Source organism: Pleurodeles waltl, chromosome 3_1, assembly GCF_031143425.1.
Source record: "Pleurodeles waltl isolate 20211129_DDA chromosome 3_1, aPleWal1.hap1.20221129, whole genome shotgun sequence".
NCBI lineage: Eukaryota > Metazoa > Chordata > Amphibia > Caudata > Salamandridae > Pleurodeles > Pleurodeles waltl.
In genome coordinates, this window is record NC_090440.1 from 181,777,158 (window position 1) to 181,794,355 (window position 17,198).

The following is a 17,198-nucleotide window of genomic DNA, read 5'->3' on the forward strand; positions in this document are numbered from 1 at the left end:
TAATTAAATCTGCAAGCACTAAATACTGAGGCAGCGTAATCCTGAAGCCACCTCGGGCCTCTTCAATCCATTAACGGCCACCCCTGCCCCTTCAGCTCATCCTGCAACTTTCTACTTTCTCCCTTTATGACGCTTTTTAGTTTTTCCTTCTTCCGTCTTTCACATATGTGTCTTTTGGTCGCAGCAAATGCTTGAGGCATAAGAATAAGCCCGACCCTCAAAAATAAGTGTCGGTGCTCAGCACCGGAAACAACAAGCACAAATTAAGCACTGAGGTCAGAGTAGGTACGAATGGTGCTCGTTCACAAGCACATTGACAGAGCACGGCTGAGTAGTGTGAGGAGGATCTGTAAGTTCCACTCTCTTATTGGGACTTTTCTTCTTTCCCACTACATCTCGGCTGTGGGGAGTGAGGAGAGCTGGCACATCTTACTAAAAGAAGCCAGAAACAGAGGAGGCTACGGCGGCAACGTGGACTGAGGCAATAGGTTTGGCACTACCAGTGGTGGCAGGGCCCTCAGGGAGTGGCACTCTGTTGGCACCAAGGACCACCTGAGTACCTCTTTAACTGCTGAATAGTTGCAGCTATAGTTCCCTCTAGGCCTGTGATCCTCAAAGTACGGCCTGGGGGTCGCATGCGGCCCTCCGTACCTTCACATGCGGCCCCCAGCACAACGACTGCACTTGGCTGGTGTTTACTTGATCGAGCAGACACATTCAGAAACATGTTAAATAAACTGCAAGCGTTTAGTTAAACTAACTGAAGTAGAAGAGAATAAGCAAATAAGGTGCCCTGCACCACTTAACTTTAGGAATGCATTGTTTTTTTAAGACATTTTACAAGAAAGGTGGAAAGAAAAGATGAATACTATTTGAAGTTCAAAAAAGTGCATTTCATTAAGATGCAGATGCGTTTCACCTTAGTATAACAGATTATATCAGTGCATTCAGAAGTATTTTTAAAACTGATAGTTTTAAAAATGAATGTAGACACATTCATGCCTCTGCCCACCCTGACAGCAAGGCCAATAGTGAAGTAGGAGGAAAGTCAGCTGTCACATAGGACCTTCTGGGTGGTCTAGGTTGTTGTTATACGTAGACAACATTATAATTTATTAAATAGAAGTTTTGTAAAGAGCATATCACCAACTCATTTATTTCAAGGTGCTCTTATATGTCATAATGTACAAAAAGGAGGCAAAGTGAAATTAGACAACTGTCTAGGATCACACAATTTGGTCTAGTGAGGAATCCAGGATTGATCGCCAGTTTTCTCATTTAACATTGTGCAATTCTATTTCATTCTAACTCAATAATCAAGCTACTTCCTTTTTACACTTGAATCTTCCAAGCTAGTGTTAACACCCACTTTAGCCCCTCCCCTCACAAACTTCACTCCCACCATGCTGGCAGCAGTTTGTCCCTCGGGCACACCACAGATCACACTTTGCGGCCTGTGGACAAATGGTTGCGAGTACCCATTCTCTAGGCTGCAAGCCTGCATGCTGTCCCAGCTTTCATCTTAGGCCACGCCCTTCGACATTTGAAGCGTACACTCTGACAAATCTAAAGCCTAATGATTATTACTTTTGTACATACCGGCAAATGCTTTAACAACATGAAGGCTACTCTGCTATTCAACCAAACAATAAAAGCAGCAAACCTAAGCATGGGAATCAAAAGCAGCATGGTATATATGATATCAAGAATGCGTACAGGAAAAAGCAACTTCACAAGGTTTCCTTTTCAGATTTCTGGTGATGCATCTGAGACTACATGCTAAGGGGCATATTTATGAGAGGTTTGGGCCGCTGTTGCATCACTTTTTCTGATGCAACACCAGCACAAATCTTTCAACCACATCTATGAGGGCACCCCAAGCCAATTTGTGTGGATTTGCATGGCCTCATAGATATGGAGTAAGGCAAGGCAGTTCAAATTGCTGCATTGCCGTACTCTGTTAGTGAGGCGTTTCATGAGCGCTGAGGTGGGTGTTCCCACGCAACACCCATGGATTTTGATGCATTCCCAGATTTACAAGGCCATGTAAACACACTTTGTGGGGATGTGTCAAACCTTACACCTCCCCAGAAAAGGTACAACAAGGAGAAATATATTTCTACTCCTTTTTTCCTCTTTCTATATGCGTGCTGCCTTCCAGGATTGTTTTTGTACAGGACGGTGCTCCTTTCCGCACAAAAACAATCCTGTCTCCAGTGCAGACACCCACCCTTGCAACATGGTGCAAGGGAGCTTGTGTTGTCGCCAGGTAGCCACTATGGCACCAGTGCAGTGGGGAAGAACAGGGACGTGCTGTATTGCACCAATACAGTGCATTTCTGCCCCTTCCCTTTGACGCAGAGCAACACAGCAAGGTGACTTGCTGCACTGCTCTGTGTCAAAAGCCCATAAACCTGGGCCTAAGTGTCGGCTGAATAAAAAAAAAACTGGTTCTGTTATTTCAGTGTTTGTACAGCCTTTCCAAATGCTTTCTGTGGCCTCATTTTAGGGTGAAGTAATTCTTGGTTATCAGGCTATTTATCAGAGGCAGCTCCTCCATTAGAGCGGAGGAATGTTGCCCAGCCGTCAGCAGCGGCAGCTGCAAACCTTTTACCAAACTGTGTTATTATCCCTTTTTGGTAAAAGGGCGGTGCCACAGGGGTTACGAGCAGTGAAGAGGAGTGCTCAGCACTCCCCCTCAGAGTGCATGTGTGTTTGGCTGGCCATCGCGGGCCGGCCAAACACACATGCGTGTTGCTGGGCTGGAGAAAGCCTGCACAGGCTCCCAGTCTGCTGGGAGTGTGCTGGCTGGGCGCTCCCAGCCAATCCTGATGCTGCTTTGAGCAGCGTCAGGATTGTCTGCAGGGCAGGCTGGGAGCCTGTGTGTACAGCTAGGAGACAGAGGAGCAGAGCGGCACGCGGCGTTCAGGTAAGTGTTTTTTTTATTATTAGCCCCCGTGTGCCGCCCCGCCACTTCTGTTTGCCGTGAGCTACAACAGCTATTTATTAAAACATATTTGAAATTAATTATTTTGTCTGAGGTAATAATAATAATAATTTACATATGAAGACTAATTCCATATTGGCCCTCTTCCCTAATGCTGTTTGGCACTGCTTCACGCTGAATTCACAATGAAATGGAACTGAGGTGGACATGGGTCTGATTGACAAAGCTGTTTACGCACCTAAGTGATACGTATGTGCATTATTGAGATCAAATTTCTTATACACACACAATTTGTACCCATAAATAAATGCATTCATAGGTGAAACTACACCATTTTTATGTAATTTTATCTATGGTTGAAAAATCTTGACAGGAGCGGGTTCCGGGCATTTCAGGTGGGATTATATCTGCAAAAGTTAGTGAACAGCAATTCATTCTGGTGACTCTGGATGCTAAAAAAGAGTTTGATAGGGTCAACTAGGATTTTATGACTGACACAAAGCCGTGGAACTGGGTGACAACTTTCTGAATTGGCTAATGGCAGGCTATCACAGACCAAGGGCTCAGGTCAAGACCAAAGTTCACAGTGGATGCCCATAAATAGGAGTATGAGGCAGGGGTGCCCCAACACTAGATCATCTGGCCCAACATATCCAGGTCAACCCACAAATTAAGGACATTACATTTGGCACACAGGACATATAACTAACTTTGTGGATGATATCCTGATATTGTTGACAGACCCTCACCCCTCCTCACCCACATTGTGGCTGAACTCAGGGAATATCAGAAGATACAGGGGTTCAAAATCAATGTCACCAAGTAGGAGATTCATAATACATCAGCCCCCAAACCCATGGTCGAAAAACTGCAGCAGTTGATGCCGGTGAGATGGGGGCCACATGAGTCTCGCCGTCTCCTACCTAAAACTAAAGAAATCAATCTCCTCAATTGGGGTTGGACAGCTGGAAGCACAAGACTCTATTACTTTTGGGCAGCATATTGGTGTACAAGATAGTAATCCTACTTAGGACTTACTGAATTTTCCAAACACTAACCCTTCGTATTTCGAGGGAGTGTATTCATGATTTACAAGCAATGGGCTACTCATATCTGGGAGAGCAAAGCAAAGAGAATTGCAAGAGGCCAACTCCCTGCAACCGCAAAATGGGGGTTGGAAGTCCCCAATATTTTTCACTTTTCTGCTGCTACCCACCTGTAATATTTAATCCGTTGGCAAAAAGGGAGACTGACAAAGGATGGTGTATAACTGACCACACAGTGGCAGCGGGGCCACTGTGGAAGGTCCCTTGGCAGACAAAAGCACAATATACCAATACATTCTACAAATCCCCAATTACAAGGGCTACCCTAGAGGTACGAGACAAGATTGCAGTAAACAGGAGCCTGTTTACTGCCTTTTGCCCTACTCTGGGGCAATACAACATTTACTCCCAGACTGAGTAGGGCCTCCTACCAGACTCAATAGGGCCTCCTACCAAAGCTGGTTAGAGTGGGGTTGCAAGACACTCAGGGATATGTGTGACCACAACACCCTTAAAACATTGATCCTTGACACACATCCTTTGGCCCTTCAAACTTAAAGAAATTAACAGTGGCAACTATTGAGCAGATCACGGACCAGAATTGGCTAGGTGCCCAGAAGTGATACTACAAGGCCATCAAGCCAGACACCCATTAAATGGCAACCTTGGCTAGCTCATATCCCATTTATTAATGGCTGTCAAGAAATGATTCAATCTATTTGGGGACAAATGGTGTTTCCTTCTGAACACAAATGGCCTGAAAAACTGTGGTGGACAGTTGGAATGGAAAAGCTATCAAGAGCAGCAAAAAAAATAAGTTCACTAAACAATGGCACCGGCTTCGTGACTACTTTAGCATGGACTACAAGGAACTTTCATGCCCAAGAGGCTTCACATGATAAAGATTCTATATCACTCTAAACTGGGTGATTATTATTCTATGGGCTTACACAAACATGGTGCGATTCCATCTCAAGACTGGAAGACCTTAAGAGGCCTGTACAAAGAGTCATCAAACAGTGGTAGCAACATTGTTGGGGGGCAGGAGGAGGTGGAGTATAGGGGGGGCTACATATTTAGGGGTGGGGAGTTATTGATGTTCCTGTTTTTCTATTGATGTTGATGCTAATGTTAAATGCCACTAAAAAGGTATTACAAAAGGCTAGTGAACACCAACGAACACCAACAAACTCGCAAATTGCTGACTTTTCACAAAACGTTTCCAAGAAGTCTATTCCCTGAAAATGGACGGAGGTTCATTCCTGAAAAGGGCAGGAGTAAATATGTGCTCATGGTGGGAAACGTAAGGGGAACACTCCCAAAATTGCTGTGGGTGTAGTGGCAGGGGGAAATTAGTTTTCCCAATGGAAAAGTATACTTGGTACATTCCTGAATATGGGTTACTCATGGGATACTGCAACAGATACAGCTTCCCAGGAGTTTTCCTAAACATTTCTGTTAGTTCCAATAAAGTGAGACTTTTGTTCAGACATAGGAGTAATCATTCTCCAACTTTGCAGATTGGGTAATTAGATTGTAGAAAGAGTGTGCGCTTGGCACATCTTATATTGACCCTTCAATCCAGAGTTGTTTGTTTTCCAGCCCTCTCAATGCTCACAATCCAGACGTCTTACAGTGTATGTTAGCATTCCTTCAATCGTCTGCAATGAAGGAAGACAACGTACCTCTACATACTTCATCTATAATAATTTACCTTCCCCCTGCCCACACTTCTCTAGCTATTAAGGAAATAATGCATCATCTGCATGGGAAGGGGGGGTGCTTTGTTTTTTTTATTTTCCAAAACAAAATCCCACTTACAATACATTGACTGGAACCACCGTGGCAGTGGTTTCCACCAATGCTAGAGATATTCGCTCGCCAGCAGACATCTCAGAATTTGGCAGGTGTGGACTCCATCAGGGCAATGGAGTACTTTACTCCATCTCCCTGACGGAGTAAAACCCCGTCCACCAAACTCTAAATCGGTTCGTAAAATATTTGTCATACATAAGCAGCTGAATATATTTTGGGAGTTCTTGATAGACATCAACTCCCAAAAAGCTTTTACACATACATATTAGGTATGTTTATTTAATACTAGTTTATTTTAGAACTGCCTACTTCACTCACCGTATGAAATAAAACATTTTTGATTTTATCAGAATGTATTTTTATACGTGAAATGCAGCATATCTGTGCAGAAGTCAGCTACATCTGGGGCAAGCATCAACTGAAAACCTATGTCAAGGGATTTCATAGAAAACAATTGTACCACCCAATAGAAGCTCCAAGATGTCATACATTTTGTGTTGCTGGAAATATTTTTTAAAAATCACAATGGATGCCTCTTTTTTCCCTCACTATTCCCTTATATCTCAGCCTTCGTGGTAATTTGCTCACAATAATAGCTCTCTTTTATTAATTCAGAAAAAGCTGAGAAAACAGCACTAACAAACTTTCTACTGATGCATACAGAGGAAAATAATGTGATGGAATACTGGTTACCGCAAGTGCACAGGCTGCAGGCTTCTCTGCTGAAGAAAGGATTGACCTTGTAACACGTGTCCAGAGATGATTTTATAACTTAAGGCCTGGAATAATGAAACTGCTTAAAGAATTCACTGTGAGTTGCTGGCCTTGCTTTTTCTTCCCGGTTACATAACCAGTTGGGAGTGCGCTTTCACATGAGGACAACTTCGTTTTTGATAATTCACCGGCCTGTCCAGCCGGGAAGGCAGCACCACTGCACTCGAAGCAGGTCTGTGTGACTAAAAATGGATTGTCACATAAGAGCAGTCAGGTTGGGTTATTCACAGAAAATCTGACAATTTTACTTTGGATTCGCCTACAAAGGTTTTGCACTTTGGTTCATTATTTCGTTTGGCTCCAGCAACCCACTTGGGGCAAAATGAAAAAATTGCAGGACCACCACAACCAGCATGCACTGCTCACTTGAGAGGCCCACTGGGGCGGACTAGTATTTAAAGAGACTAATCAGGTGCCTGTAATTAGACAAGCTGAAGCCATGCCGGTCTTTTCAGTAAGAAAGAAATGCCTGGAACACCTCCAGCACTGGCTGCACCTACGAGGGTGAAACACTTTTATATTTTTCTCTGCTGAAGAAAGGATTGACCTTGAAACACGTGTCCAGAGATGATTTTATAACTTAAGGCCTGGAATAATGAAACTGCTTAAAGAATTCACTGTGAGTTGCTGGCTTTGCTTTTTCTTCCCGTTTATATAACCTGTTGGGAGTGCGCTTTCACATGAGGACAACTTTGTTTTTGATAATTAACCGGCCTGTCCAGCCGGGAAGGCAGCACCACTGCACATCGAAGCAGGTCTGTGTGACTAAAAATGGATTGTCACATAAGAGCAATCAGGTTGGGTTATTCACAGCAAATCTGACAATTTTACTTTGGATTCGCTTACAAAGGTTTTGCACTTTGGGTCATTATTTCATTTGGCTCCAGCAACCCACTTGGGGCAAAATGAAAAAATTGCAGAACCACCACAACCAGCATGCACTGCTCACTTGAGAGGCCCACTGGGGCGGGCTAGTATTTAAAGAGACTAATCAGGTGTCTGTAATTAGACAAGCTGAAGCCATGCCGGTCTTTTCAGTAAGAAAGAGATGCCTGGAACACCTCCAGCACTGGCTGCACCTACGAGGGTGAAACACTTTTATATTTTTCTCTGCTGAAGAAAGGATTGACCTTGAAACACATGTCCAGAGATGATTTTACAACTTAAGGCCTGGAATAATGAAACTGCTTAAAGAATTCACTGTGAGTTGCTGGCTTTGCTTTTTCTTCCCGTTTATATAACCTGTTGGGAGTGTGCTTTCACATGAGGACACCTTAGTTTTTGAATTAATATATGTATACTAAAATTGAAAAGCGTGTATACAAGATGAAAATGAGTGTATTTACAGGACTCATATGCTGATATTTGGACAACAATGGATACATTTGCAAAATATATTCAAAGCTGATATTTGAGTTATGAATTTTGACTTTAAATGTGTCCTGTTGTTCCTCATGTGCACCCCCTTCAACCCAATACATATCTGTGCCTGGCGTCTTCTTACACTCATGACTATCGTCCTCATTGCAATCGCTTCAGCCATTTGCATGAGTGAACTCCATGCTTTTTCGATATAACTGCCCTATTCCACCCTTTTTCCAGACAAACTGGTGCTGAGGACCCAGACTTCCTCCATGCCAACAGTCATGATCATTTTTACGTTGGACAAGCCATCATTTTCCAGCATTCTTTGCCCTGCGTTATGCCTTGAAAGAAATTGGCTAGATCCCACCAAAGACCATTGGGTGGAAGGTCAGTTTTTTTGCAAGACAGTGCAGAAAAGGATTCTATCTAGGTGGATAACCCTCTGCATTAAGATCACCAAGCGAGAAATGAACATCTGAGCACAGGGGTGGCACTTATATGCGGCTCTGCTCTGTCACTTTCTTGGCAGAATAAAGCCAATGCAAAGCTACACTGTTCCACCAACCTGCATGCATGTGTAATGCTGAGAAAATTTCCAGTGCCTGGGAATATTCTAAAGGTGAGAACCTCTGGTTAGGTAGGGCATACACCAGAAAGAGCTTTACCAAAGGTAAGGAATTTTCTCTTAACCTAAATGGCATCATTAGGTATCTAAATATAAGGAACAGAAGGCCATATGTGAAATTATTATTATCAAGTATATGATCACAGTTTGTTTCAGTTTATAAAAAAATACACCAACTCAGACCATACGTTAATAAAACCTGAAATGCATTCGAATTTTCATGCCTTGCATTTTTTCAAAATTGTGTAAACATGATTTTATCAAATGCTTTTTGCTTTAGGTAAAGCCAATTCACTTCCTCTTTTAAATTTAATAAATCATTTATCAAAGGTTAATGACCCAGACAATGTTTTTTGAATTTACTAAACACTCCGGCTTAGGCCCTCCCAAGTTGCTGTGATCCACTGGAATTTTCGCCTCATCTTTGCTAAGGTGGGTTCACTGAGGCAGTTTCTGAAAAAGTAACTTTTTTCTAGTCATTGGAACCATACTTTTTAAAGAATTCTTATTATGCTGTACAGCTTTAAGAAATGCCCAAGGAGTGTTGATAGGGCTGATCTAATGTCCTGCTGAAAATGGCACTGAAAAGTGAGTTTTAAACAGGGCATTCAACCCTGCTCAGAATTGAAACTGTTTACATCTTTGTTGTCCAAATCCTCATTTAAAAGAATGCAACCTTATGTAGAGCTATTGCTTGAGAAGTGATATTTTTGTGAAGATCAGGTGGTCTCCCATTAAGAATTGTAACTGGGGCTTATGTGGGCCTACGCCATGATCAACAGCTCTGCTGTCTATGTGATGGTGGTGTACAAATTCGTACTGACGTGATTGTTATGTTTTAAGATTACACCACAGCATGCTTTGACCTCTGCTATTCTGAAAGCATGCTATTTAATCATTAAGTGATGCACAAATGATAGTGAAGCCTCCTCCAATTGAGCATGTTTGTTACAATATTTTAAATATATTTTTCTATATCTAGATCTTTATCTATGTATATATATATTTAATTAATGTATAGTAATTTAAATTGATATATATGCAATATTGTTATTCTTAGGTCGAGCATAGTGGCGCCAAAGTGCTGCTTTTCAAATGTGCTGGAATGTATCTGGGCTTTTAACAGCGCCCACATCATGCCCATCACTACCACTTGTTCATGGGCTTGCCCTTCCAAAAATCTTCAATGACATTTTTAAATGCTTTCGTTTGTCCCTCCTTTGGAAGGTTTTGTTACGGCCTTGGCTATCGTCCCTGTTACACGGCTAATTGCACTTTTGCTGATAAGTTTGACTGCAAGCGAACTTCTTTTTCCTTTTGTGTGTCTCTTCGCGCTAATGCTCATGGCGGCTGTGGTGCTGTGAATCAGCTGGCTTATGTAAAACTGTTTTACTTTTAATTTTCAATTTAATTGGCAAGAAAAGTCCGGTCTTTGACATGCCACTGGGGAACATCCAGGAGCAGCACCTCTGCTTAGAGTTCACAGTGATGCAGGTGACTATGGTTGCTACATTAGAGTAGTCAGTTCATATAGTTTGGAAATACCATATTGTTGTGTTCCTTGACTTCTCAGAACTAAAGTGGGTGACCCACCATAAAAGCCCCTGCTATGACCTCTGCCGCTCTATATACTGACCCATTCTGTGAATTCACCAAAGGTTGGCTGAGTGAGACCCCTGCATGTCTGCTCTTCTCCACAGACTAACTCCTCAAGCCCATGGGTATGCCAAAAGGAATGCATTTTCCTCTCTCTTGTGATGTTAGTCTCTTAAAAGTAGTGTACATAAAATACACTGTACAGGTGGCTTCACATGGAGTCTTGGAATGCAGGCAATTCTTTTTGTCAGATAGACAAACAAAGGGTGTAAAACAGCAAGGGAGAGACATCCTTTTGTGGACCTAGGGCCAGATTTATACTTTTTGCCACAAAACAGCGCAAACGCAGTTTTGCGGCAAAAAGTATAGTGCCGGCTTGCGCCATTCCACAGTGCCAGCCGGGTGCCATATCAAAGGAATGGCGCAAGCCGACGCTAAACTTGGGCTAGCATCTTTTAAAAAAGACGCTAGCTGGGTGGGGGTGGCGGTAAGGAAGGAAGGGGTTGTGTGTCAAAAAATGAAGCTAGCCTGGTTAGAGGCAAACAAAATGCCTCTAACCAGACTAGCCAAATTTCCTTGTGCACAACCATCGAAAACATGACTCCTATCTTAGGAAAGACAGGAGTCATGACCACCACCCCAATGGCCAGCACAGGGGACAAGTGTCCCCTGGGCATGGCCATTGCACCCTGTGCTATGCAGGGGGCCCCAAGTTAGGGTCCCCGATGGCAAAAAAGAAAAAAAATACTTAACCCTACTTACCTGGGATGGGGTCCCCTATCCTCCGGTGTCCCTCTGGTGGAGGTGTTCCTGGGGCTTGGGGTGGGCACCTGTGGGCCCATTCCATGTCGTTTAACCATGGAAATGGGTCCACAGGTCCCCTAACGCCTGGTCTGACCCAGGCGTTAAATAATGGTGCAAAGTAAGCTTTCTACCATTATTTAGCACCTCCTCCCACCAGTGTGTCATTTTAGCATTGGGGGATAAATATGGGGCTATGAGGATAGCACCATTTTTTAGATGGGAACTCCTACCTTGCATCTCATTGACGCAAGGTCGGTGCACACATCCAAAAAATGGTGCAAACTCCTAGATTTTGAGGCTAGACGTCTCTAACATCAAAATATAAATATGGAGTTAGGTTTGCGCCACATTTGCGTTGATAAAATGATGCAAATTTGGCGCAATTGCAGTATAAATATGGGCCATAGTGTACTGGAATGTCATTCATTTTATTTTTCTTTCTGTGAATGTATTCGTACTTCAGCAAATGTTCATCTTCGTAATAAAGATTTGACTACTGGTTTAGGCCACACTTTTATGGTTAATTTCTGTACTTTTTGTCACCAGTTCAGATTCAAACCAAACCTTAACTGAGTGAGGTTTAAGGTTTACTTTTCCATAAGTCAACCCACAGACAGGCTTGCTAGGAGATGATACTCTGGGTATGGAATCAGGGCATCATGCGATGATGTGTTTTCTGGTCTTTTCTATGTTTTTACGTCCTCTTTTTGCAACCCCGATTCTGTTTCCAGATCACTATGTTGTCATTAACCTGTACCAGGATGGCCGGGTACGAGAAACGAAGGAGACAAAGTCTGCAGCAGGATACAGTCCGGTGTGGAATTCACCATTCCTCTTTGACATGCCACTGGGGAACATCCAGGAGCAGCACCTCTGCTTAGAGTTCACAGTGATGCAGGTGAGTGCTGGTGTGACAGGTATTCTTTGTCTTCCAGAAGGACGGCTCATTGCAACAGACTGCCATTCTAATAGGTTTATTGTCCTTGGTCTACTACCACTCCCTTTGCACAGACAATTGTTAGTCCACACCTAGGCCGATCTCCCATTACAATCCAAGAAACTGTCACGAAGCGGACAGACTTCTATTCAAGACATGGAAGGGAATAATAGAGTATTCTTGCTATTTAATTTTCTTCCATTTTTCCAATCTAAGAAAATAAAAGTAAAAGTTGAATTTATACTAATACCAGTCAGGCAACCTGAGCATAGAATGGACTCAGAAAAAGCTTCAAAGTCAATAAATCTTGCATTATATTTGAAATTCTAACTCATAAAAAGGTATCTATGTCTGGGCCAGTGGTAAAAATAGCTTTTCTACCTATCCAGTTCTGCATTTTTACCCATCCAATTCTTTCTCAGAGCACTACAAGAGATACAACCCACCTTTGTCTAAGTGGCAATAGCTACTATGGATCAGAAACCAGGCTTACTGCCTGGCAGTATGTTACCACCCTTTATTATGAGACCAGGATCTTTTCCTAAGTCTGATGAGAAACGCTTTATCATGACTGCCAGGGTTCCGAATGTCATGGATGTCACCTTTAGCTAGTCCTGTCCTTTTCGCTTACATAAGTTTCCATGATAGTCCATGTATATTATGTAAAAAAACAAAGCACAGGAGTTGATATTGACTGTGAAAGCAGTTGCAGTTGAAAGTGATTTCCAGGACATGAAGCCAGTAGCCATGTTTGACTTATCTGCAATATCTTGCTTGTTCAGCGCAAGTAATTTCTCTGTTTTGTTCCCAGGGCCGAATCTACAAGCGCAGCACAGTTTTGGGCCGTGTGCAGATTGGAGTGGGTGCCCCTGATGCCGGAGTCCTTCACTGGAAGGAAATGTGCAGTCGAGGTCACGTGGAGTCTGCCCGTTGGCATGCGCTTCAGCCAGATGCACTTTAGACCAGGCCAAGAGCAAATATCTTGTTTATTTCTGGAATTCCAGCCCAATCGAGCCAGATGGCATCAAGCCTAACTTTCACATCTGACATGGCTTTGATGGGTCGTTGCTCCTTCAACCACTGGGCCTAACTATGGATGGTCTTGGTGCTTGAGATGGACTGGCTAATTGGCTTATGGTCGAAGGCGTACAGCCTTGTGTTGCCTATGTCTTCGTATTAGGTGAAGCCTGGTGAGCGTTGTCACAAGTCCTGCATTTTCAAGCCTGGTAACAAGCAACCTACAATGATAAATTCAGCGTTGTTAATGTTATATGCCTGAACAGCCATGTCTTTGGATGAGCAGTGAGGGCTTTAGCAATTAGGAATAGCTGTGAAATAACAGAATACCTTGAGTAAAAAGGGAATATGTATCAATATATATATATATATATATAGATAGATAGATAGATAGATAGATAGATAGATAGATAGATAGATAGATAGATAGATAGATAGATAGATATGAAAAGCTCCTGCTGTTGTCCTGTGCTCGCCTCATGAGGTTGGTGCACAATTATGGGCGCAGGATCCATATATATATTTCCAAAAACAAAAATGTTCCAATGCTGGCACTCCAAACAACTGATATGTTTATTTAAACCAAACAATCCCTTTCAAATTTCAGATTTGACTACAAAAACAGGGCAACGCGTTTCAGCCATTACGTTCTTCTTCATCAGCTCAAAGTAAAATTCTAAATCACCATGGCCCCTCCTCCGTTAAGCATATATACCCTCCCTCGTCATAGACATAGAAGAAATCTTGAATAGATCCTGTGATCATTCACTATTTAGTGCTAGTAAATTTATAAAAGTACATAAAAAATATAATAACAAATAATGTCATTCTGTAAATTAATCACAATCTGTCAACCTAAAAAACATGATAGTGAAATTCCAAAGAAAACAAAACATACACTAATCATACGATGACAGGATTCCCAAATAGAGAACTATAATCTGAATCATGCTCTATCAAAATTTCCATTCAAATTAAATAACTACATAACAGTATCCCTTTTCCCATGGGAGGGCCAAAGACGTAATGAAAATTAATTTGCTAAAGCCCCAAAAACTCAAACAACCAATGTCCATTATCTCTTAGACCAAAACAATATGTGCTAGTCAATGTGCACAAAAACTTCCTCGTCCTTATTCAGGCCCCAGGGGTGTCAGCTATTGAGACGAATGATGTATTCGGATTCCAACTTTCTCAATTTCCTCTCTCTGTCACCCCCCCTTGGGGTGGATGGCACCAAGTCTATTCCAAAAAACGTCATTTTGTCTGTTATACCTGCATGTACCAAATTACAATGACGAGCCACCGGATAGGTGACATCATTATTTCTGATGGCTCGCCAATGTTCCAATATCCATTTCTTCATTGGTAAGATAGTGTTACCCACATATTGTAACCCACAGGGGCAGGGAATCACATAAATCGCAAAGTCCGAGTTACAGCTAAGGAATATTTTGATTCTCTCTTTCTTCCCTGTTGGTAGCACATAGTCTTTACGATTCACACTATGCCTACAAGCCTTACATTTCACACATTTGTAAAAACCTTGTTGTTTATCTAGGAAAGTCTCTCTCCTTTTAAACGAATAACTGCCTACTAGCATGTCCTGTAAGGAACTGCTTTTTCTATAGGTTATCCTCGGCTAACTATCTGACCAATCACTTTATCTGCCTTTATCAGATGCCAATATTTAATCAAAATTTTCCTCACTTTAGACGAATATGCGTTAAAAGTAGTTATAAATCTCAAGGTATTTGTATTGGTTACCTTATTTTTTAAAATCAACAAATGATCTCTCTGAACTCCCGCTATCTTACGACATGCATCCTTGATGACTTTGTTCGGGTACCCCCTGGATCTGAACCTATGAATCATGATTTCTTGTTCCCTTTCGAAACTTTGAGATGTACTACAATTCCTTTTCACTCTAACTAGTTCCCCATAGGGTATGCTCCATTTCAGACTCAGACAGGTTATGGAATTTTTAGATGTTGAGATCAGGGTGGAATCAGGTACCCTCCATACTAGATTGTTCAGAAAGAGTACGGCGGGAAACAGCATTTTGCTTGCTGATAGTCATCATCCGCCGAGTCTGAAATGGAGCATACCCTATGGGGAACTACTTAGAGCGAAAAGGAATTGTAGTATGTCCCAAAGTTTGAAAGGGAACAAGAAATCATGATTCATAGGTTCAGATCCAGGGGGTACCCGAATAAAGTAATCAAGGATGCATGTCGTAAGATAGCAGGAGTTCAGAGAGATGATTTGTTGATTTTAAAAAATAAGGTAATCAATACAAATAACTTGAGATTTATAACTACTTTTAAAGCGTATTCGTCTGAAGTGAGGAAAATTTTGATTAAATATTGGCCTCTGATAAAGGCAGATAAGGTGATTGGTCAGATGGTCAGCCCTCAGCCGAGGATAACCTATAGAAAAAGCAGTTCCTTACAGGACATGCTAGTAGGCAGTTATTCGTTCAAAAAGAGAGAGACTTTCCTAGATAAACAACAAGGTTTATACAAATGTGCGAAATGTAAGGCTTGTAGGTATAGTGTGAATCGTAAAGACTATGTGCTACCAACAGGGAGGAAAGAGAGAATCAAAAAATTCCTTAGCTGTAACTCGGACTTTGCGATTTATGTGATTTCCTGCCCCTGTGGGTTACAATATGTGGGTAGCACCATCTTTCCAAAGAAGAAACGGATAATGGAACATTGCCGAGCCATCAGAAATAATGATGTCACCTATCCGGTGGCTCGTCATTGTAATTTGGTACATGCAGGTATGAACGACAAAATTACGTTTTTTGGAATAGACAGGGTGCCATCCCCCCCAAGGGTGGGGTGACAGAGAGAGAAAATTGAGAAAGTTGGAATCCGAATACATCATTCGTCTCAATAGCCGACACCCCTGGGGCCTGAATATGGACGAGGAACTTTTTGTGCACATTGACTAGCACATATTGTTTTGGTCTAAGAGATAATGGACATTGTTGTTTGAGTTGTTGGGGCTTTAGCAAATTAATTTTCATTACGTCTTTGGCCCTCCCATGGGAAAAGGGATACTGTTATGTAGTTATTTAATTTGAAATTTGAATGGAAATGTTGATATAACATGATTCAGATTATAGTTCTCTATTTGGGAATCCTGTCATCGTATGATTAGTGTATGTTTTGTTTTCTTTGGAATTTCACTATCATGTTTTTTAGGTTGACAGACTGTGATTAATTTACAGAATGATATTAGTTGTTGTTATATTTTTTATGTACTTTTATAAATTTACTAGCACTAAATAGTGAATGATCACAGGATCTATTCAATATTTCTTCTATGTCTTTGATGAGTAAGGGTATATATACTTAATGGAGGAGGGGCCATGGTGATTTTGAATTTTACTTTGGACTGATGAAGAAGAACATAATGGTTGAAACGCGTTGCCCTGTTTTTGTAGTCAAATCTGAAATTTGAAAGGGATTGTTTGGTTTAAATAAACATATCAGTTGTTTGGAGTGCCAGCATTGGAACTTTGTGGCTTTTTTTTGGGAAATATATATAGATACATATATATAGAGATATATAAAAATAATAAACAGTGTTGGTGGTGGTCACCACTGTATAGTTTTTGTAGGACCTAGTTACCATAGAAAATGTTTTTTTTTGGTTTGCCAAGAGCTTTGGTGCCTTTGGACAAATTAAAAAAAAAAAACAGTTGATCCACCTCTCCTCCTTTCTGGAAACTCTCGGGGTGATCCATCAAGCAGGTGGTTCGGAAAAAGGGGGGATCTCAAAACACATTGCCCCATGCAATTTCCATAGGGATTTTTGAACAGCACTACTGCCAAAGCGGCTGAACTGAATTACGCCAAATTTGTCAGAAAGCTAGATCGTTACCCAGAAAGCCTGCTTTTGTGATTTGGTGTAAATCTATTCAGTAGTTTACGAGAAATTAAGGTGTATAGACATCTGGATGGTTGGGTACATGGGAGTTCTGCGGATATACAACATAGAGAGTGATCTGATTGACCAAGGGGGCTATTTTCCTGTCAGCCATGTCGCTCTTGTGGGAGTGAGAGGCTCCCACTAGTCCTATGGGAGCTCGTGCTCTGATCCGCTGGCCCTAACATGAGAACAAAAATGTTGCAGCTGCCGTTACAGGACACGGGGACTGCGTCCCGTGTCCTGAAAAAAAAATATATATATTAAGTTATAAGGAAGAGGGCATGGTTACGGTACCCTGACCCCTAGATCTTGCGGAGAGGGTCCCCCGGG

At 41.9% G+C, this 17,198-nt stretch overlaps 1 protein-coding gene across 1 annotated transcript in view; it reads left to right on the forward strand.

The window, feature by feature from the left end:
• LOC138283375 (synaptotagmin-7-like) overlaps positions 1-13,179 on the forward strand; it is a 102,538-nt gene extending 89,359 nt beyond the window's left edge. The window contains exons 4-5 of the mRNA XM_069221358.1: positions 11,704-11,870; positions 12,721-13,179. Of these exons, the coding sequence (XP_069077459.1) occupies positions 11,704-11,870; positions 12,721-12,870 (317 nt within the window). The 3' untranslated portion in view covers positions 12,871-13,179. The remainder of the gene's footprint in view (positions 1-11,703; positions 11,871-12,720) is intronic.
• Positions 13,180-17,198: the final 4,019 nt, after the last annotated feature.